General features: G+C 39.3%; 1 protein-coding gene across 1 annotated transcript in view; it reads right to left on the bottom strand.

The window, feature by feature from the left end:
• FOXO1 (forkhead box O1) overlaps positions 1-23,188 on the bottom strand; it is a 103,712-nt gene extending 80,524 nt beyond the window's left edge. Inside the window, exon 1 of the mRNA XM_003764553.4 lies at positions 21,952-23,188. Coding sequence (XP_003764601.3) covers positions 21,952-22,611 — 660 coding nt within the window. The 5' untranslated portion in view covers positions 22,612-23,188. The remainder of the gene's footprint in view (positions 1-21,951) is intronic.
• Positions 23,189-24,170: the final 982 nt, after the last annotated feature.

Raw genomic sequence — 24,170 nt, 5'->3', positions numbered from 1 at the left:
CCTTTCATTAAAGGCTCTCCAAGAATGTTTTATTAACACAGATCTACCAGTTGTCTAATTATCATTCTACATACACCTATGAGAAAATTGGGGCACAAATAAGTGGAGAAAAGTTTCCCTCCCATAACTAGTGATAAATTTCTCTTCTATAACCAGTGATAAAGAGAGGTATAGGACTTCAAAAGACTTCTTTCACAAACTAACACATCCTAATCTTTTATTAAATGAAGCAAAGATGAACATTTTTTCCTGGTGTTTTAAAGGTTGGGAGGGGGAGAGGAATAACGAGGCTAGAAGCAGAGAACAGAGAAGTAAGATTCATAAAGAAACAGACAGGAATTAATAGGTACCCATGGGGAAGCTGTCTGGCAGACACACAAGACCCCTCCCTGTTGAATATGCAAATACGATGCTATATATATACCAGATGGCATTTCAGAAATCATCCTGGCTTCCTAGGTGTGGTCAGATTTCTGGGGTATCTTAAAATGTACATTGCCCACACACAGGAATAGTCTGGAAGACTAAGTGGAAGGCATTTTATATTCTGCACACACACATGACAATATGGGAGCAGAGGCAGGGCACCTCAGAGACACTGACAAGGCCTCCAGCCAGCCCAGCCTAGAATCAGCTGTGTGATCCTGGAGGGTCTTTGATTCTCCAGGGATGCAGGGAAAGTCTGGGTCTGCACTGTTCTGAGCTGTCCAAAGAGTCTTCCTTTACTTGGAATTACAGGTCCCAGGCCTGTCTCCAGAGACACAGTGAGGGAGCACAGCAGCCTCCAGCCCCGGTCCTGAGTCAGAAAGATGAGTCCAGGTCCAGCTGAGACTGTTACTGACTGTGGGACCAGAGGAGGTCACCTAACCTCCATCTGCCTCAGTGTCCTCCACAGTAATGTCCCCATACTACCTCCCAGAGTTGTGAGGCTACTGGGAACTCTTATGAAGGAACCTTCCTTTACCAATACAGCTATGAACCTTCTCTGCAAATGAACAATCTCAGAACACCATTAAAAAATGATCTTAAGTCTGATTCTTTTTATACAGCAAAATAATGTTTTGGTCATGTATACTTATTGTGTATCTAATTTATATTTTAATGTATTTAACATCTACTGGTCATCCTGCCATCTAGGGGAGGGGGTGGGGGGTAAGAGGTGAAAAATTGGAACAAGAGGTTTGGCAATTGTTAACGCTGTAAAGTTACCCATGCATATAACCTGTAAATAAAAGGCTATTAAATAAAAAAAAAAAATGATCTTAAATTAACTGTATTAAATTTCTTAGAGAAGATCTCACTGTTTGACAAGAACTTAAGAGTTTGGCAAAAATCACTTAAAGGTCTATAATTGTATAAATTCAAGATAAACTATGAAACCTACAAATTAAAGGTTATACTATTAAAAGAATGAGAAGAGAACCAGATCAGGTACATTTCAAAACTATGTATAAGGGACAGTTCTCAAACAACAACAAAAAAATAGGCAATCACAAAAGATAATTTGATTACATGGGAAGATTCTGCATGAATAAAATTAATATATCTCATAAGAAAGGAAAAATCTTTGCATCAAATATCTCTGACAAAGGTTCTATCTTGAAGATAGATATATAGAGAATTAACACAAGTGTCTAAGACCAGTCTGGGCTAGGATTTGAATTCCATTTTCCTGAATCCATATATTTATTTCCTGAATCCATAATTAGACCAAGCCACGTTGGTCTAATTTCTAAAGTCAACATTGAACACGAAAACAATTTTTAAATAAAGACATAAAAATAGTTAACAGCTAATATAATCAATAAGGAATAGAGAAGTAGGGGATAGTATAGTTGTGATAGGCAAACATAAATATGGATGTAAAAAGTACATTTTCATCCTAAATCTCTCTCTATTATATTATTTCCCTTTTCAAAAATCAACAGTCCATTTTCATTAACTCATTTCTATACAATCACCATTCAACTCCAGAGTTTCATGATTAAAATACCAACATGAATTTAATTAAATAATAGATAGCCAATGTATGATAAAATTGATCCAAATCATCTCCCCTCCCCCCACCAAAAAAAATCTCACACTAGATGATCCCTAGCCAAGTTCTCAATGGCACTTCAGAATTATTCCCCCATTTTGAAGGACACCAACAATTTTCTTATCATTATCATCAATAAATCCCCCACAATTTAACCTGGAAACAAATGGAAATACAAACCACTATCATCCACGAGGCACTGTGGGGAAGGGGGGGGGGGGGGGGGGAGAGGAGGAGAAGACACAGATCATCAGTATTACAAGTGAAAGGCTAGGGGAAAAAAAGTTAATACAGAAGAAAACTAGAGTATATAATTTGAATAGAGAGGAGAAAAAAGTATCTCTTTAGTAGGAGTCACTTGTTTAAATAAAAACTGTAACCTTAGCCAGTTTCTAAGACTGCAGTGGGATTCTTCACTGGCTACCACACTAAGGGAGAATAGAAGAAACTTCCTGTACTCTCTATATAGTCAACTGCTTTATCCTAAGGGTAAAACTTTATAAGCAAATGAGAAATTAATCAATAAAAAGCCCACAAAATAGGATGATTTCTTTTATTTTAAATACATTTTCTTTCTAAAATATTTAAAATAAGAACTTTTTTTTTAAAGCAACAGCTTAAGCAAACTTCCCAATTTTTCAAATTTTGGATTTTTCAAACAAATTCTGTAACAAATCAAAAAGTGAGAATTATTGATGATGGTGCTAAATATGACAATCATGGACAGAAGCCAAATGTTGGTGGTGCTATAGATATCCACACCAATTCAGCAGCTCCTTTTGTTTATTTCTTTTCCTCTTTTGGGGGGTGTGTGGGATGGGGTGTGGCAGGGTATAAGAGAAGGGGTGAGATGTAGGAGCAAAGGTGTGAAGGAATAATTCTTTTACATATCTTTCAGTGCTAGAAGTCATCCCAAAAGATTAGATAGGAAAAGAAATGTTGAGTTACCCCAGCCTTTTACGTTAAAAACAAAAGAAAAGAATTCAAAAGCCTCCAAAGAGTAAACTAGTATAAATATAGACGTAATAAATACAGATGCAAGACTATGAACCAAAGCAATCCATTACAATATTCTCTTAACACTTTTTTTTTTTAACTCACTAAACAGTTTTTGAGAATCAAGTCTTTTTTAGATGCCCGCCTATTTGACCTATCTAACAGCAATCAAAGAACTAAAAACTCCTTTGTATACTCCTAATCTCACATTCCAATATGACTTTTTCCTGTCTTCCCTCAACACTGGATGAACGAGCCAAAATTCCCATTCCATGCTATCACAGGAAGCTAAACAAGGGAATTCCAAATTGAAGGATGTCAAATCCCCTGGTGGGGCCTGCTGGATAGCAAAGGGCAAGCCCCACGTTTGGCAGGGCAAGCTCTCTTTTGGGGACAGAAATACTATTAACATATTTATAGACAGGATGGGTACTCATAAATCTAAGGACTTCACTTCATTATCAGGGAGAGAGGCTATTAAAATTCAATGATGCTAAGTCTCAACATTTCTGCAGTTCTTTCAGGATGTAAGCTCATTTGCACAATAAATGTGGTCTAACAACTCAAAAGAAGTCTTATCAGTCTGCAGAGTTTAAACCGTCAGTGATGGGCAACTCCACCCATTTAGTCTGCTTAGAGACTAGTGTATGGGAGCATCTGGTAAATTGTTGTTAAAAGGAATAATTTATCAGGGACTGCTGAAACTCATTGTCACTGCTGGAATTTTATGTTTAAAATAATGGAAGAATATATAAGTATATATGCACTTGAAAAGTTTACATGATAAAAGTCAATGCAGCTTTTTCATCAACTGTAGTCAGAAAGGTAGCATTCTGAAACCAGCCAGTAATTAAAAACTTGAATGCAAGGAAGAGTAAAGAAAAAACATTCTCAGTTCCAAAAAATTTCAAGGTGCTTTCTGAGCACAGAAGCACTAAGTATCACAATGGATTTAGTTTTATAATAAATGTATTCCCAAAGGACCAGAAATTTATTTCATTTTTTATATTTTTTACCATCCCCTCTTTTTTTTTTTTTTTTTTTGTAGTTTGAAACAGAAATGGAAATACGAATGAAAAACTTAAATACAGCATTAACTTAAGATGGCAGAATTAGCCAATCAAAACCAAGAGAATCTGTACTCATGCATTTACATGACTAAACAGAGTTTTATCCTTTTCTCATGTTTTACACAAATACATGCAGCAGTTACAGTTAATCTGGGAATCATGACTTTCAAATGCTTGTCTTTTAATTGTGTGCATATTTTGACTAAAAAGGAAATTAAGGATTTGTTGTTTGTATGAATACATTCAGAGTGCATTTTTTCCCAGGACCAAAACTACTCTTATTGGTAAAAAGTGGCCACCCAATCATTGTCAGTATTTAATAAAAGGTATCTTAAAAAGAGAAAACATATGAAGTACTCAAATTTACCCATATTTATTCCAATAATTGTAATTAATGATTCCAAATTTGCATCGATCAAAGTGTGGTTTAAGAAAAACAATGGGGGGGAACAGAAAAAAGATTGAGAATAACTCCACCACAACTTTGTTTCTACATTACATTCCCTCCCATTAATTACAAATTACCCTATTTTCAATCCCATGCCAAGGGAGCAAAGTCACCTTAAGGAATGCAATGATACAACCTTTAATATTCAAACCACTTATTATTAAGCAGTTTAAAACTCAACCAGCCTGAACAGAAGATCTTCTAGAATATTTACTTTGGGTTTGAGAGCAAAAATTAGAGCTCTCACTGGAAAAGTAAAGAGGAAGATCAAGTCATTGGAGGATCATGGCACCATCTTGAATATGACAAAAATAGGCTACATGAAATCAAACATCCAAAATTAGAATCTTATCATTGTAATTATAATTATAGCTGATTTCTATAGAGTTTTAAGGTTTAAAAAGCTTTATATACACCACCTCATTTGATAAGATCAACCACTTATTAAATTTGGCTCCATAAGATCAGAGATTCTCTTAGTTAATATCTTTGTATCTGTTCTTTCCTTTCTCCTCATCAAGCACAGGGTTTTGTGCATAGTAGATATTTAATGTTTGTTGAATAAATGAATGAATGAGCTTTGATGATATTAGCACCAATCTGGTGTCAAAATACACTTGCTACAGATGGTGGCTGTCATGCTTTTTGTAATTCCTTTTCATCTAAATTCAGCTGTAATTATTAAAAAAAAAAAAAAAAAAGCTTTTTCATGGAACTAAAAGCTAACATCACAGGGCCTAACTGGGCTCTTCAAGAAATACAAATAAAAGATCATAAAGATATGGAAACAATATCTAAAAAAAAAATGCAGTACTGTTCCCTAGCTGATAAATGTTGATTGCTAAAGTGGATGAGTTAAAGAAATTATATGTAAATTGCTACATTTTGTGTATATCATAAATAACTAAAGAAGATTTTTTTTAAAAACAGAACTGGGAATTTTAAATGACGGTCTCAAATACTAGGTTGCTATATTTTAGAAAAAGATACAGAAATGAAAAGGCTATTCATTAAAAACAGGCCAATAGTTTTTATAAAACAAACCCCAACTTACTAAGTGCTCATGTTCTATTTTATACATGATGTGAAGAGACAAGTGAACACCCTAAGAATAATTCAATTTAATTCAACAAACACTTCCTAAGCACTTTACTAAGCAAGGTGTTGTAAGAATTACAAGAAATACAAAGACAAAATGCAATAATCCTGGTCCTCAACAAGACCATTTTATTGGGGAAATACAACAAAGACTAAGAGGAATATGGACTTAGAGCTAGAGAGCTATCTCTCCCATTAGACTAAACTCCTTGAGAGCAGAAACTTGTCTTTTGCCTTTCTTTTTATTCCCAGTTCTTAAATGAGCCTGGCACGAAGTAGTTGCTTAATAAATCTCAATTAAATCAAAAGGTATATAATCCTAGCCAACCTTGGAAAATGAGGTCCACTGAAATTCAATAACCTATCCATGATCACATACCTATGAAATGGAAAGCCAGAATTTGAACTCAAAATTCTGATTCTTTACCAAACACTCTTTCCACTAAACAGTTTTACATAAATGTAATGAAATATTACTTCGCAATAGAAACAACCAATCTAAAGAATTCAGCGAAAAATGAGAAGAACTCTACTGAGATTAGAGCTCTATGATCAGATATAAGCAGATAAGGCAACTGAGACCTAAGACCACAATGGTATAAATACCAGGTCCTTGATTCAGAAGAAAGTGTTCTTTCTGTTCACTCTATTATGCCTGAAACAATATATACAACAATGTAGATGGAAACACAACTGAACCTGAAAGCTGCCTCTCTGCCTCCCTAACAGAAAGGGGAGACTGTATGGAATATTTTCTAGATCATATGTCATACTTAGTTGATGTGTTGGTTGTTACATTTCCCCCTTTCTTTTTTATTTGTTAGAATGATTTCCCTTTTGTTGAAGGAGGGGGGAAGTGGAGAGAATAGATGTATACAGAAATAAAGATAATATAAAAACAAAAGATATCCATTTTAATTTGATATAATGACGAAATGAAAAATACTTCACCAAACATAATCTTCACATAAATTTTTATAGTCAAACCACAAATACAAGCCAAAGGTACAGAGAAGTCCTAGAATAATGATGATGATGATTAATGATATGGTGATGATAATAATAACTAGCACATATATCACTTTAAGATTTACAAAGGCTTTTTATTATGTTAACTGATTTGAAGATCACAACAACCCTGGGAGTTAGGTGCTATTATTATCTCCTTGTTACAGATAAGGAAACTGAGTCTAAAAGAGGGGAAGTGACTTGTTCAAGGTCACACAGCATTTCAGTATTTGAGACAGAATCTGAACTCGGCTCTTCCTGACTAAATCCTTAGCTCAACTCAGGATCAATAAATAAACAGTATCTTTGTACAGTAAAGCCAATATTTATGCATAAACTGAATATAAGATATTTTAACATGATTCTTCTAATTCTTATATGATTTCTCTATTTTTTAGTCACATCACTTACTGATATTAGTGTGATCATATTAAATTGCTGACTTTTGCCAAATTAAAAGAAACTACAAGCACCATTAAGCTACATCATCATTGGCACAAAATGATGACTGCCAAAAAGCTGTTGAATGTGTGTTTAATTTTTATATTTTGTGATACGGACATCAAATTTAATATGATAAACAATTGTACAGAACACAAAATAGAAAATTGCATTTTCTATCCAATGATTGCTAAATTGTTTTAAAACAATACAAACCAAACTCAGAATATGCAACTACCTCAAGAAGCTGACAGAAGTATGAGCTCTTCTAGTTAAACCATATGCAAATTATTTCATTCAAACCAGCTTTTAAGCATCCAATTTATCAAAAGTCATGCCAAAAAGCACATAAGTTATTCCCAAACATTTAGTTGATAATTCTATTTTCAGTCTTCGAAAAATCATAATGGCCTTTAGGGGAGTAAGGAGGATAGAACAAAGTTTCAGAGTCAGGCGATACAGAGCTGCTTTACTTCTTCCTCAAAGGGAGTGAAAGGTAATCCAAATGAACTTCCTTTTAGGGAGGCACAATGTCAGGTACAGCATCTCTCTAGAATGTCAGGTAGGTATTCTATTACCTAGCAAGCCACTAAATTATCTATCTTTTCAACAACTATATTCCTTCCCTTTTAACAAGATCATAGGAAGGAGACTGAAAAGAAAACTTACAAGTCCTTTAAGAAGATTCTAACAATTCACACACATTTTACAGATAGGTAAACTAAGGCCCTGAGAAATACCTTCATCAAGGTTACCTAGATAGTGAACTGCAGAATTAAAACCTGAACCCAGGTTCTCTGAATCTAGGGGTGTTTACACTGCATTTCCTGCTTCACTTCTCCAAAGTAAAACTTATTTCTGAAAGAGGGCATTGTCATAATCTCCAGGCAGAAAGGATTTGCATCCTATTTTCCAGATTTTAAAAATGCAAATAAAGCACTAAAATAATAAAGAAGCAGCTAAGGAGGGTCCAAGTCCTTGGGGCATGCTCTAATCTGCCTTTCCCAATGGATTATATAGCACATACATTGATATTCCTTAATCACTTCCAATTCCATGAAGAAGCTTGGAAAGGCTACTTCTGGCTGCAGGGGACTGAAGAGTCAATACTGCGGTAATGACAAAGCTCACAGATTGGTTGAGGAACTAGAAGGTCTAATGGCTAAAAACTTGCCAAGCTGGAGCTGAGAGGTCATTATACAAATATGACCTGCCCTTTTAATATTCTTTTTTGCTTCTTTTCCTTTCTGGGGAGTGAGGGAGAACTCCAGTGAGCTTCAGGGTGGATAAAGAGCAGCTGCCTTCCTTCTCACTGGTCACCACGTATCCTTGGGCCCACATCACCTGCTTCCTTTCCTGATCTTAAATGAATAAGCAGACCAAGGTGACATGACCAGGAAAATGGACAAGAGAAGATTTACTAGACATCTGAGAGGCTAGAAATAGAATCTCTCAGAAAGATAGTGCCCTGCAGCAGAGAAACCACTTCAAACACACGTGGAAGGATACAGTCCCCTAGGACAGTTACAGCTTGAGAGCTTGTGACCTCTTATAAAGGAAAAAAGCTGGCATGGACGTTAGGAAAAGAAAAAAGAAAAAAAAAAAGCTTCACTCAGAGGGAACCTCCTAAAGATTCCAGGAAAGAAGAACATGGCCTTCAAAACCAGGAGATGGAAAGGCCCCCTCCCTGTTCTCTACAACTGTGTCAGACCATCTTTACCCTCAACCCAGGACCTTGATAGACGGAGAGAAAACATTCCCTTAATGTAGGGAGTATAGTTTTTGTTAGACACTGTTCTTGCTATACCTTCTTAGAAAATCTACTTTCTAAAAGCTAAATCAGTTGAACTGATGGGGGAAATGTCTATCCCTCAGTGCTCCCCCTAGAATCCTGCAGGGATTTGTAGTCAGCTTCACTTGGAAGTCTCTAATCTCCAATGCACATCAGTCAGGAGAGAATAGGCCCAGAGAAGCCAGAAAGGGAAAAGGGCCAAAATGGAGGCCACTTAGAGTTGGAGGCTTCGGCCTTTTCAACATTCAACACCACTATAATGTTTGGGGATGATTTTTTTCTTCCATTTCAAATAACCTGACCTTATTTTCCCCTTGCTCTTACGAATTGTAAGCCTGAGGATCTTATTATATTTACAGATGAGAAAAGTGATGTCCAAAGAGGGAGTAAGGGAAAGCAGCTTCCTCAAGCCTAGTGAAGCAGGGACAGAACCAAGCCCGGAAGCCTTGTGCTGCAGGACAAGCACAAGGCGGTTCTGTGCAGGCTGTCTGCTGTCCAGGCACTAATCCTGATCTCAACTTTTCACATAATGATGAGGGGAACAGCTCCCATTTATAAAGCACCTGCCCAGTTTGATTTTCAAGGTACTTTCACTATCATCCCTAGGCTGTAATCACTCTCCTGTTTCCTTCTGCTATTGCAAAAATGTTATTTTGCGTCCAAGTGGACAAATGGGATAAACCAACATTATGGTCTCCTTCTCAACGACCCAAAGACAATATTGAAACAATATGCTTCAAGTCTAACAAATTATAATTATTTAAATAGAGAAAGCAGATAAGTAGTTCATCATATATACACATTGAATTCAGTTAAAACATCACAAAATCATAATCTTTTTAACAGATTTGTCAGCAACAAAGAAAACTCTAGTTATACAAGAAATTATTTACAACCAAATTATGTAAAAAAATAAATAAATAAAGATTTTTTCATTCTACTCTCTTCCACATCCTCTTCCCCCACCATAGATTTTCTCTAATCTGATTAACCAGAATAGCATCTTTGCAGCTGTTAAGGTCTTGTGTATATCATTACGATCAGACCTGCAACAGAAGCAACAACCAGTACCACTGTAATTAAACATCATCTAGCAAAATATCAAGTCAGAAACAGTAAGATTTCTTTTCAAAACTTAAAAACTCAATCAAGACTTCAAGATGCACAGAGATAAGTGGAGGTGAAGGAGGTAGCCTTGGAATTTCCATGTACAGAGGAGATGTGTCAGAAGCACAGGGCTGGCCAGAGATAATCACCACTTCCTGTGCAGGCTAGGGAGCCACAAAAACCGTGCTCAGATATCCTGGGAGGCAGATTAGGACAGGACATCTCTTCTGAAGAGGTCAAAATGAAGTACAGTAGTCCCTGAGAAATTAAGGAACCCGAGGCACCCTTCAGTGCCAGAGGGAGTGGGAACCCACCAATACTCACACAGGGCCTTCCTCAGGAAGATGGCACAACTTCCTGACTGACTTCAAAATCAGAACTAAAAGGTTAATGAGAGAAACTGAAAAAAGAATACTCCCATATTCTGATTTCTTGATTTCTTTCTCGAAGGATGGTGTAAGAACACCTGAGAAGCTGATGTTATCAAAGTGTAATCTTAGACTTCATTGAACATTTAAATAGCACCTATTCCATAAGACATTCCCTACCAAGAAGGCAATTTGCCCAAGAGGGAATAGGAATGAATAGGGGAGAGGAGACACAGAGATCTACAATTGCAATCCACAAACCATGAAAAAATGGGGAAAATTGAAGATTGGTTGCTTTCAGATTGAACACACTTTACAGGTTAGTGTGACTAGTCTGAGCTGGTACCAACCACAGTCATGCAGGTGTGATATTTTGGTTCAAACGCTATTTTCTTCATGTAGAAGTTAATTACATGTTTGATAAAACCTCAAGTAGTGAGCTATTCGACCTATTTTTAATTTTTTTTTCAGCAGAGGTTATTTTTATGAAATAATGGTCTGTTACTACAGGTATTGAACATACCAGTAGCAAAGCTTTACTTACCAATTATTATACACACTTCACTGCATGTTACTTCTAAACGGCTCCAGGCTATTTAAGAATCTGTGTTTGTGGCTTCTGAAAAACCACACCCTAGAATTTTCTTTATATGTAGTCTTATGGTATATGATGAGTTAGTCATGATTATTCCGATTATTCCCTAAGTAATCACTTTTATTTGGTATCAAACTTGGGTTCAGAGCTTACAAATTTAGTTTATTTTGGTTGGCTGAAACTTACTATTAATTGCTTTTTATTCCTATGCTAATAAGTATAAATTATAAAAGCAAGAATTCTTAACTTTTTTGCAATGTCCTTAGCTACAGACCCCTTTTAAGAATAAAAAAAAAATTAGACAATAAATATATAAGATTGCAAAGATAACAAATTATATTGAAAAAAGTTATCAAAATTTTTTAATAGTTTATAGATGCCAAAATAGGAATTCCTTCCCTAAAAAGACTAAATGACCACAAAATCTAACATTTAATAATGATCATATTAGTCTCTATAGAAAAATATAAAAAATGTTAGTTTACAGTGATATTTAATTTTGTAATAATGTACTTGACCTATATCTGGCATAAAATTCATGAAAAATTCAACATTTTTTAATATTCAAATTCTGGATTTATTTTCTTTTCAAAGACAAATGCATTTATAAGTTTCCTTTACAAAAGGGAGATGTATTGGTCTGGGATCAAGTACAAACTTCAATATTCTGGAACTAAGTAAAAATCAATTCTATGATTATAAGTCTTCAGGTAACGTAAACTAAATCATGAATTTTATACATCAAATTAGCATATATTTGTGTGGAATACCCAACTTTGGAATGCCTTTATAAGCATCTCTTAATTTAATAGAAGTTTCCTGAAAAACTAAGGAAACCATACACATCAAATCCTATTTTTTCATTGATATATTATAAAAATATGATTTTCACAGAAATATTTTTGTTTATGAAGTGGAGTAATTAAAGAATACAAAATTTAATACATTTTTATTACAGAAGAAAAACATTAAATTTCTGATGAAATAGGCTACTACTTAAACAATTTTCAGATAAAGGATTTTATTAAGGCTGAACATATCTTACAAAGAAAGAAAACAATGCAGTCTTCCATACTATTGTTAAATAACAAATTGCTGCCTAAGATGTATAGTTAGCTACTTGTGTTGGCACATCTTATTCTCCTGCTTTTACCTTCTTGAGAAAAAGGACCTGGTCTTATTTAAACTTTTCAACTTCCTCCAGAACCTAGCAGGGTGCTTTATAGACAATAGGTGCTTATTCTTGTTGATTAATACATGTAAGGCATTTTTATTAGTCAAACAAATTCTACTAACCAAATTTAAGCCAGGTGATTTTAAAGTCACTGTTCACTTTAATTTCTCCCCTATAAAGGCACTGTCCAGGCACACTGTCAGCATGACATACAGCCTAACAATAATAAATGTTTTTGTATGTATAGTTTTAGAGTTTACAAAGAGCTTTTCCTCATAACAACCCCATGAGGTAGGCAAGGCAAACATTATTATCCTCATTTTCCCAATGAGGAAATTGAGGTTCAGAAAAGTGAGGTGAAAGACCCATGATTACACAATGTTGTTTTTCAGTCCTACTGGACTCTTCTTGACCTTTCTTTGAGGTTTTCTTGGCAAAGGTATTGCCATTGCCTTCTCCAGCACATTTTACAGATGAGGAACTGAGGGAAACAGGATTCAGTGACTTGCCCAGGGTCACACAACTAGTGTCTGCACTCAAATTTGAACTCAGGCCTTCCTGACTCCAGACCCAGGGTTCTTTCCATCCCACACCTGGTAAGTGGCAGAACAGAGCCAAGTCTCCTGACTCCTGCCCTGATTTTTCTTTCACAATGCTCTGCACTACTCCTGCCTTCAAAATACTTACAATCTAATTGAGACAAGACATGTGCACACAAGTTAAAACAGACTACAAAATGATAGGCCCCAAGGACTTCAAATAGGGAAGAGAGCTTTGGGGAGTGGGGAGGGAAAGCTTTAAAAAGTGTGTCCTGAGTTAAGCAATGAGGACTGGAGGAAGAAGAAATTCCTGAAAGGAATCAGGGAGACAAGGGGCAGGGGAGAAAAGAGATAAAGTTTAAATGGGGGAAATGAGACTAAGGTGACAGGAGTGGGAAATGGATGAGAGAATCTTCATGAATCAACAGGAGCAGATCTTCTGAATTCAGCGAGGAGAAAAGAAGAAACAAGTTCAAAGAATAGAACAAACATTTACCACATGGCCATGTCTCCATGGTGACTGGAAGGTGATGGCGAACATTGACAAAAACGGTGCAGTTGGGAATTGGAGCCAGTTTTGAAAGGAAGTAACTTCCAAGGTAAAAGCAGAACAGGGATAGGGCCTAGAATCATGATTTCATCAATGCAGGTAACTCTCAGCTGAAGAAATTCTCTCCATCAATGCAGGTCTGAACCTTCTCTAAAACTTAAGTCTTCAAGAGTTTCCTAATGTCCTAAGAAGTCAACTGACAACCAGGGTGACAAAGCCAGTCAGTATATGTTAAGAGATGGGAACTAATCTCAGCTCTTTCTGGCTTCAAGGCTACTACTATACTACTACATTATGCATCTATTTAAGGATAACAAACAAATGTAAAACTAAAGCAAATCTGAGATTTGGGATTCATCTGAATAGAGGAGATAATAAAAGTCTTTAGAATGAATGAATTTTCTGAAGGAGGAAAATTTAGATGGAGGGGAAGAACCAAGCAAAAGAGTCATGGGAAATGAGCTCTGTTAACTGATAAAACGAAGAAAAGAAGCACAGAAGAACATGAAAGAAACCTGGACAGTGGATGCTTTAAGAAGAAAAAGGTGGTTAGCAGTAGCAAATCCTGCAGAGGAGTCAAGAGATCACAGGAGTTAATGACCAAGGCCCTCTAGGGTGTAATTTCAGTAGGATGGCTCCAAGTCAGAACCGGAGGATTACACATTACACTTCCTATCATCATCACAAATTCTGACTCCCAGCACCTTCTTAATTTTTCTAAGTAATGAAAATGCTTAAAACAGAGGACACCTATTGAACATTTCCTAGTTTAAAAAAATATTAAGTGAAAATGTAGTAAATTAATGTGATGAAAGCCAAGAAACACTGGTATGGGAAATTTGGATTACATATTTCAATTCCTAATTATAGGCAGGCCCTAACTTATGGATATCCAACTTCCTCATAAGTGGCCAGCCAGTTTTTCTTCAGTCAGTGGCTTATTGGTGGTCACCCAAGAACAGAATATCCTTGGGATGGGCCTCCCTACCCCTCTAGTCTCTGCATACCCCAGTGCTCCTCAGTTTCTCAAATGTAACTTCCAAGGAAGTCCTCTTTCTTACCTTGTCTAGGGCCAGGATAAGGTCTTTAGTGGTTGGAAAAGGTAAGAGAAAATAGATAAAGGTTAATCCCTAAGTGCACTCCCTTCAGTCTGATTCTTTAGCTTCAGCATCAGTTAGTTCCTTAGCAAACCCTAAATCCTGTCTCACTCCAAATCACACTTATATCCAGAGTATCTTTCTTCAAAGAAATTGGAAATCCTGACTTCTCTAAAAAGCCTTCACAATTATTAGAGGACGTAGGAAGCTGGCATCAAGTAAAATCAATACTAGGGACTAATTTGTGGACTAATTATATACTACTAATTTTAAATAATCACACACACACACACACACACACACACACACACACACACACACTCCCCTTAAGCTGTAAGTTGTCTTACTCTCCACTAGAGTTCCTATTTAGGTTATGCCTCAGATGCTAAGGCTGGCCTGCATCTGGGTTATTATCTGAAATACAGATGAATTTAACCTTGTCTTTCTCTACAGCACAGCTTCTAATCCTTTCCTGGCAGTCTAATGAAGCCTATGGACTCTTTCTCAAAATAATGAAAATCAAGATATATATATATATATATATATATATATATATATATATATATATATATATTTCCTCATCTGAATTCAGAGGTTTACATATCCCTGGATCCCAGGCTAAGAACCTCAGTGTATATAATGTCTAAAAGGAGTAGAGGAAGAAGAGAAGAGGGAAATCTGAGAAATGAGACATAAATGAGATTTTTCATAAGAGACATTTCTTATCTTCACTGTAACTACAAACCAGCAAAAAGTCTTAAAAAAAAAAAAACTGAAAAGAAGTTTCCTTCAAGAACATTAGAATTTGGACAAGGTGCATGTAACACTGCATTTTTTTTTTAAACTGCAGTGATCCAGGAAACAAACCCTCCTTAAAAGCAACAAGCAACATCAACAGAAATCCCTGATGCTAAGAACTGACCAGTTCAAGACCAGGACATATCTCCACAGGTTTACCTAGCAGGAAGATATGGTCCTTCATACTCCTCACTCCCCAAACTCTGAAACTTTTCTCCTGTTCCTCACTACTCAATACCTCCTCCAAATCTCCTGACCAAAACTCTGGCCTTATTTCATCTACGGCCCCTTAACTCCAGAGCCACCCCGCAATGGCTCAGACCTAAGATAGCCCTCCAAACCTTTCCCTAGCAGATGCTGCAAGCCCCAGAAAATACCCCCCAAGCAATGGAAGGGAGACCCACCACAAGGGGAATCTGATTCAATTCAATGAACTTCGGACATCTGATGTGTTCCTGGTTTCTCAAGTTCATATTAATGAATACTTTCCCACAGACAGTTATATGTCATGCTTAGGGCCCAAAATACTAGTTTTCAGGTTCATTATGAGCTAAGTATTTGTGTTCCAACCTGAAAACTTAACATTGTTCCCATTAAAAAAAAAAAAAAAAAAACGGAGTATAAAAAAGCAAGAACCTAAATGTCTGGGAAAAAAACTTTGAAAATCTAATGGGTGTGCAGTGGCTTGATAAACTTGACTCCATGTTTTAAGGGACTTGATTTGACATTTCTAATCTTCTAAATATGTCTGTTACAATGGAAAGAGCACATGATTTGGAAGGCGGAGAGCAAAGTTGGAATCCTTTTGTGATAGTGAACAAATTATTTAACAGCCTTGGTTTTAAATTTCCTCCTTTATAAAAATAAAATTGGACTAGATATGATCTCTACAGTAACTTCCAGCTCCAAATGTGATGGCTTTACAAGTCAACTCTTGGATCATGGCTTCTTGGAAAGGAAGATAGGTATCTCCAGTATAAGTGACTTAAACTAATCCTAAAACTACACCCAACCTGATGATGAAGAAAGTATTCCCATGTCAGCTTAGAATTTAAAATTAGTAGTGTATTATAATTAATCACAAAGGAAGAATCCATAGTAAGATCATGAAAATGCAAAGCTTCACACTGGATATGTGACAAGGGCTACTAAGAGAATCCAGCATTTTGAGCTCCTTAGGAGAAAAGTACTTTGAATATAAAGTAAAGCAACAGTAGATCTTTTCCTATTATCCACAAATGAATAGTTTAAAATCTGATTGTCCTTGTTACTTACTGCTGCCTCCTATGCTGGATAAACTAAATAAATCCCACATTTTGCGTTCCTCGGGGAAAATGCATTATGAAAATGCTAAAAGTAAAATAATACTAGATGTTTTCCTTTTATCCACATATGAATAGTCCAAAGCTTGACCGCCCTCGCTACCTCTGTCTGCCTCCTACACTAAATAAACTAGGACTGCTAAGAAAATCTAACATTCTGAATTCTTTAGAAGAAAAGGAAAATGAATATAAAGTAGTATTTATCTACAAGGAGTTATCTGCCACTGACAATTTTGTCTGACTCTTCAAGAAACCAGGCGATTCAAGTTGAAGGGATGATACAGAGAAAAAATAATAAATCATTTCTATCATGCTTTAGGGTTTATTAAAAATCCTTTCCACACCTGCAATAGCAAATGTCTATGATCCCTATGGATGAGAAAACTGAAGCATAAAAAGTTAAATAACTTGCTATGGGTTAGTTACAAATTGTAAATAGTGGAAAAAGAACTTAAATCCAGATTGACAAACTCTTAGTACCAGTATAATTTCCAGTAAGACTAGTGTTGCTTCCCACTCTAAGTATATCGAAGAGAATCTGTCAGCCCCACATTTGCCTTTGATCCTTTGAGAATAGAAAAAAAAAAAAAAAAGGAAAGGAAAGAAGGAAGAATTTTCTTACATTCCACCTTCCCTCCATCCTTCGCTAGGGCTAGTAGCAGCCCAAGAAAGGGGAGCTCAGAAATAATGCATTGGGGCTGAATAGGCCCTAAGACCCAGAGGAGGTCCCTCTGGTGGCACAATTAAGTCCCTGCAAGTACCCTCAGCATCTCGGGGATCCAGCCCAGGCCCTACACCATTGCAGGCATTTCCTGGTTCTCAACAGTATCGTGACAGACAGCCAGAACACCGAAGTTATCTGCCCTGGAGAACGTCCATTGTTCCTGCCCAACCCGACCTCAACAAGGCCGCTGCGTTCCTCCCTCCGAACCCCTCTGGGATATCACCACAGAATCCTGACTTGCCAAATCTGCCGCTCGAGGTCCCCATCCTCCTCCAAGAAGCCCTTCTGGATTACTTCTGCCCACAGAGACAAAGGAACTTGGGTGTACTATTTACATCTCTTCATGGACTATATGGTCTTAAGAGTTATTTGTATATATATCCTCCATATCATAATATAAACTCCTTAAAAGCTTATTCATTCATAGCACTGAGCATAGCATAGTATATATATCCGATAAATGTTTGTTAAATTGAAACAAATTAAAACCATCCCTGATACTGTAAAATCACAGGGTCCTCTCCAAAAAGTAGGCCAGGAAAATAACCCGATGATGCAAGTTTCTAGGCAGTTTCCAGAAACATACAGGCCTTTGCTGTTGCATATTTCACCCTGAAAGTGCTAAAAGTACAGAGGGGACTAATAAACCACTGGGCAAATGCCCGACTGCCCTTTAGGGTAATTTACCATTTGGCAGAGCTTAAGAGTTAGTCATGGAGTAAGGAAACCATTTTCAACTTACTATAGGGTCTAAGGACCCCACTGCTGGATAATCAACTTCTCCCACAACTCTCTACCCCCATCCAAACCCCTGGAATTTCCTAATTACTAATCTTAAATATTATTCTTGACCTAACTAAAAGTTAGCAATGCTTAATCCTGTACAGCCACCAAAAAATAAAAATTCCTAATAGCTAAACAATGGATCTTAATTTTTATGAAATGCTATTGAAAGAAATTATGTGCCAAATTTTTATTGTTCAAAAGTTTTATTTTTTTAAAAGGATATGTTAAAAATCTAAGCATCACTGAAACCAAATTACATTTCTTGATAAAAAGTCAACACAGCTACATCCACAGAAAACATAATGGCTCAAATGCAATAAAGTTCTTTTCCCAAGTACATTATTTTCAATCCTTTCATGTAGACTGAAATCCCCGCTGTGTCATCAGAACAACTAGGCACATTTATCACTCTAGAGATCCATCAAATGAATTTCCAAACTCAGGCAAATGTCAGGATGTATTATTCTGGCCTCCCAACCCAAAGGAAGACAAAAGTTTTTGAAGATAGAAAAATACTGCAAAATACCTTATTTTATTTAAAATAATTACATCTTTATACAAACTAGAAATAGGGAAGGTGTCTCAAACCATCTAAGTCATTCTCAACAGGATTAACACTACAAATCAAATACAGAGTATCCCAAAAGTCTTAGTGAAGACTTAAGCTACTTAAGCTTTTATCTACTCTGAGACTTCTGGGACAGGGCATATATTCTATGGCAAATTATCCCATCCTTCTGAGAGGTACTAACAGCCTAATATTAAAAATTTCAGTAGCAAAATTTATGAAAATTTTCAAAGGTAAATTTAAAAATTGATAATGCTTTTTTAATCAACACACCAAAGCTTTCAGTCCAAATATCATAAAGCCTACCCACCACAAAACAGATGCGATTCTTTCTTCCTAAAGGCATTAATTTTAACTGTGGTACAAATCCTATGATAGGACAAATCTATCTCTATCAGGTTCTATCAACACACATGAAATACCTATATTCTCACAAAGATCACAAGTACTTGAGGCGATACAAATGTAGGCAGTATTATTTTGGCAAGAAATAAGAAAGGTCAAAGTATCACTATTCACATTATTATTATTATTATGCATAACAACTTTCCAACTAATGAAAATGATTTATATGGAATTTAACTTGGACTCAGGGAAAACCTGTGCATAAAAGTCAAAAAATCACATTGAGACATGTTAATGTCAGGGCTGAGTATTATGTTATATCAAATATTTATTTCCAACATATTATCAGCAATCCTAAAGCATCCAATCAATTAATAAGTTTGAGGTCGCTTCTCTTTTTGGAACAAGTCTATAATCTAAGGGAAACAAAATTACTTCACTTTATAGACCTTGAGAACAGGCGAGTCTTTCAGATCTGAGGGAAGCTTGGTTTTAACAAGTAACACATTTATGAAAGAGGGAGAGAAAAAGTTGTTTCTTTGCTGCTAAAATACCCTTTTACTCAAACTGAAAATGCACTAGATATAATCTCACTTCTACCAACTGACTTTGATGACACCTGAAAGGTTTAGTCATTTGAAAATGATGGCCTACCTTGAACCAACTAAAAAAACTAGTTTCTTAGAGCATGTATTTCATAGATGATTTCCTTAATGAAAGCATATATACATTTTCTAGCTTTAGTAAAAGATTAAAATGCATACTTTATCCCCAGAAACTGTTTTAATAAAAGTTCTGTGAGACTAAATACATTTAAATCCAAAATAAAGTCCTACTCTACCTTTATAGAATGGTACTATAACAGTTTTTAAAACCTTGCTTCTATTCTCAAGGTCTAAAAAGAGTGGATTAAGTACACATGGCTCTTTGAATGTCAGCATAATGGGCTTTTGGGTTTTTTTTTTTTAATAACTATAAATGTTCTAAATGACAAGAAAGTCTGATATTCAAGTAAGATTTTTATGTGAGCACACAAAAAATGTATATGCTTTGGAGGGTAACCCAGATTATTTTAATTTAAAAGAACAGAAGTCTTTCATAACTTTCTTATGAAAGGAATAGTTACATATGAGGTAGTAAAACGATGCAGAATACACTTTCAAGTAGTTTTTAAGGTGTGATTACTTTAAAATCCAACACAATGAAAATTGTTAAGGAAACAAAACTAGTTACTTGAGGAAGAGCTTCAAAATAATATTAAGTAGTTCGACCTTTTGGTCACACATTAATTAACTACAGGTATGACCTTTTATATAAAACAATTTTGCTATAACAATTGCTCAACAAGTCTTAGATTTAGTTATGCTGTAAACCTCAAACTGGGGGGAGGGGGGAGTAGACTCAAGAGAGAATTATGATCAAACTGGTGAACAATTAAGATGTTTTCAACCTGCATGATGCCAGTAGAACTCATTTGTGAAAACAGGACCGGAAGGACCACCATAGAGACTGTCCCTGCAGATTTCTGAGATTTAACCCCTTGCTTCTTCAAAAGCTGCCAACCTTTTATTTCAGAAGCTACATATAGTAGGTAAATTAATCTCTTCTTGAGTCTCAATAACAGTATAGCTTAAAATACAGCTAAATCCAATCCTCTTTGAAGAAAAAAACTTCAGATCATTTTTTCATGTTAAGTAATTTATCTCTACCTGATCTCCAAATTGTATATGACAGAAAGCCCCTGACACCACACTTCGGATGTTGTATAACCCAAGATGAACTAATTTAAAATCTCACTTCTTAATTAAAAGATTTATGCATGCGGCCAGAGCAAGTCCGGAAGCCCCTTCCCAACCACACAGATCTTCTTTCTTTTCCAACCAAGGCAAACTCACAGGCCCGAAAACTGCATTTAACCCACAGGATATGTTAGATCTCAGGGAAAAAGCACTGGCCCTTTAAATGTGTTGGCTTTCTTCGCTCGGTCCCTCTCCAGGCAACCACCCCTGAGGTCCCCTCCCTCTCACCCCACCCCCTCCAAAGTGTCACACTTGAACTTTAACTCAGCTAAAGCAGCCCAGCGCCCGTAAACCCCGCCAGCTGTGGCCGCCCCTTTGCACGTGTTGGATGAGCTATCCCGGGCTCTTTTAGCTAGCGCCCAGCCCCCTGAACCCGGGGTCAGTTCAGATAAATCAAAACAAAACAAGTGTTGGATCCTCTAAGAAAACTGGAAGGCCCGCACCAAACCAGCTTCCTCAGGCTTCTTTTCCTCCACCTGCTGGTCCCACTCTCCCCCAAGTCCAGCACGCAGACACGCGCGCGCGGACACACACACACACACACACACAACCCCTAATTGTGCTGCCACTCTAAGTTTCTGGGGAAATGGCATCACGGCTCGGCACCAATTTGTAGGCTAGCCACCGGCACGGCTTCCACCCGGGGCTTCCAGACTCTGACCCTGCACTTCCCTGTCAATTTTAGGGAAGGAATCTTTGGATTTGTACTCAGGACATGGGTTCAATCCCCGTCTCTCCCGCTTTATTACCTGCGCAACTTTTGAGTTTCACCGTCATAAAAACGAGGGAATTGGGTCTCTACGGTCCCTTTCAGCTCTGAATCTAAGATCCCACAACAAGGAACTGGGCCTGGGGCCGAATCTGAGGCTACGGGAATCAAACCTTCTCTCCTTTCCTGGGTCCTGCCCCAGCACCCACTCCGCGTCTATCATCACCGCATTACGGACCCGTCTTTAATCCCCAAAGGACCCACTTGACGCAGCCCCCCAGCCAACGGAGACACACGTACACACACAGACACACACTTCCTGCAAATCTCGGACTTCTTTTGCAGGCACTACTACCGAGTTCCCGGCAAACAAGGGCCGGACATAGGGGAAGGACGGCTAGTTTACAGCTGCCCCTCGTAGGCACAAACCTGCATGCTTAGCTCCCTATGGCTTCCCCCTTCTCCGCACACCCCCAGGGGGTGGCGGCCACAGAAGGCTTTTCTCACCGTGGTGGCTTCGCGGTGCCCTCGTTTCCCCCTCCCTCCCGCTCCGGGGGGTGCCGGCGTGGGCGACCTCACCTTCCAGCCCGCAGAGCTGTTGCTGTCCCCCTTATCCTTGAAGTAGGGAACGCTCTTCACCATCCACTCGTAGATCTGGGACAGAGTGAGCCGCTTCTCGGCGGAGCTCTCGATGGCCTTGGTGATCAGGTCGGCGTAGGACAGGTTGCCCCAGGCGTTGCGCCGGGACGAGCTGCTCTTGCGGGGCTGCCCGGCCAGGGGCCCTGCCGAGGCCGGAGGGACGGGCGGGTGCTGCTGGAGGGGCCCGGGCTGCTGCGGCTGCTGGGGCTGCTGCTGGGGCTGCTGCAGGCAGGTGGTCTCCGGACACTGAAAGTCCGCGCACAATCCGGCCGCCGCCGCCGCAGCCGCCGCCGCAGCCACGGCCGCCGCCGCCGCCGCCACGGGACCCGAGGGCTGTTCGAAGTCCTCGCTCTCCTCCAGGAGGCTCAGATTGCTGATGAAGTCGGAGCTGACAGCGGCCGAGGCGGCGGACGCGGCATCCCCGGGATTCCCTGTCCCCCCGCCGCCGCCGCCGCCGCCGCCTCCGGAGGGGGCCGGACTGGAGGTGGCCGAAGTCGACTGGTTAAACTCCGGTCTGGGAAGGGGCCAAGTGCACGACCGAGGCCGAGGCAGTGGCTCGAAGTCCGGGTCGATCTCCACTACCTGAGGCGCTTCGGCCATGGTGACCCCCTCCCCTCCCCCCGGCCACAAGAGAGCGAAAAAGAGAGAAACCAGAGGAAGGGGGTGGGGGAGGGGACTTCTCGGGATTTAAATACTGGGCTGGGGGTGGGGGAGGGGAAAGCGGGGGGGTAGGAAAGGGGGGTGGGGGGGCGGAAGAGAAGCTAGGGGCCGGGGGAGAGAGAAACCAGAACTTAACTTCGTGGGCTTATTAATAAATGCCTAAGCTTCCCCCGGGCTGCGGCGACGGAGGCGGCTTGCCGCTGTTGCTGCTGCTCCGGCGACCGCAGTGGCAATGGCAATGGCAGTGGCCGCCGGACAGCAGGTTCGATTCGGCCGCGACCGAAAAGGGGACAGAATCCGCGGCAAAGGTATCCAGATAGTGAGCGCGGAAGGCGGCGGCTGTGCGGCGGCGGCGGCGGCGCCTTCACTGCTCGTACGGTGGTGCGGAGGCGGCGGCGGCTGCTGCTCGGGCTCCTGCTGCCTGTTGAATGTGGCGGCGGCTGGCTGAGGGAGCAGCAGCAACTCACCGGCCCACACCAGACTTACGGGATCTACTACCACCACCCAGCCGCGGGGCGGTGAGTCCGCACCAGCGCCCGCCCCCCGGCGCTGATTGACTGCACCGCCTCAGCCAATGGGAGCACGCGCGCTGCTTAGGAAACGACTCGCTTGTCAATTTCGCGGGGCCAGTTTTCCAAGCGGAGGAGGAGGCGGTGGTTCAGTTTGGGGGGGCGGGGGAGGTGGGAAGTGGGAGGTTTTCGTGGTTTCTCTCTCTCTCTTTTTTTTTTGGATCATTATTTTCTGGTAATTCTCTAGTGTGTCTCTATGAGACTCAGTGTTTTGATTTTTGTGAGGCAAACCAGCGTGGAGGCGGCGACAGTAGTTTGTTTACTACGGAGGACGGGAGAAGCCTGGGAGGGAGCCGAAGACTTCGGGATGCGAAGCTCTAGGACTCATTTTGCAGCCGCCCCCGGGGTCCTCGGCGCACCTCCCAGCGCCTCTTCGTTCTTGGGGTTCGGGGAAGATGGGGAACGGGGGGGACAGACGATAACGTGGAAAGATCCTTCATGTGCAAGACCCACAGGAATTCTGAGCGCTTTAATAAAACGTGTTGGGAAAGGGGCGATAAAACCTCGCTCGTGAATTTCTACCCAATCACCTACTTTCAGCCCCCCGCGGAATTTATTTGCGGTGGGATATAAAGTCAGGCCTTTCTCGGTCCCTCTGTGTGTGTCTGTCTGTCTGTCTTCCCCTCCCTCCCTAATATTCCGTGTTTGAGTGAGAAAAAGCCAGCTCGGGTTGCTGACTCTCTGATCCTCGTGACAAACCTCACTAGTGTTGACTATGTTCCCGCGAGCGCTCTCTCTCTCTCTCTCTCTCTCTTTCTCTCTCTCTCTCTCTTCTCTCTCTCTCTCTCTCTCTCTCTCTCTCTCTCTCTCTCTCTCTCTCTCTCTTCTCTCTCTGTCTCTCTCTGTCTCTCTCTCTCTCTGTCTCTCTCTCTGTCTCTCTCTCTCTGTCTCTCTCTTTCTGTCTCTCTGTCTCTCTCTTTCTGTCTCTCT

The sequence above is a fragment of the Sarcophilus harrisii genome, chromosome 3, assembly GCF_902635505.1.
Source record: "Sarcophilus harrisii chromosome 3, mSarHar1.11, whole genome shotgun sequence".
Classification (NCBI taxonomy): Eukaryota; Metazoa; Chordata; class Mammalia; order Dasyuromorphia; family Dasyuridae; genus Sarcophilus; species Sarcophilus harrisii.
This window is presented reverse-complemented; position numbering and strand designations above follow the sequence as displayed.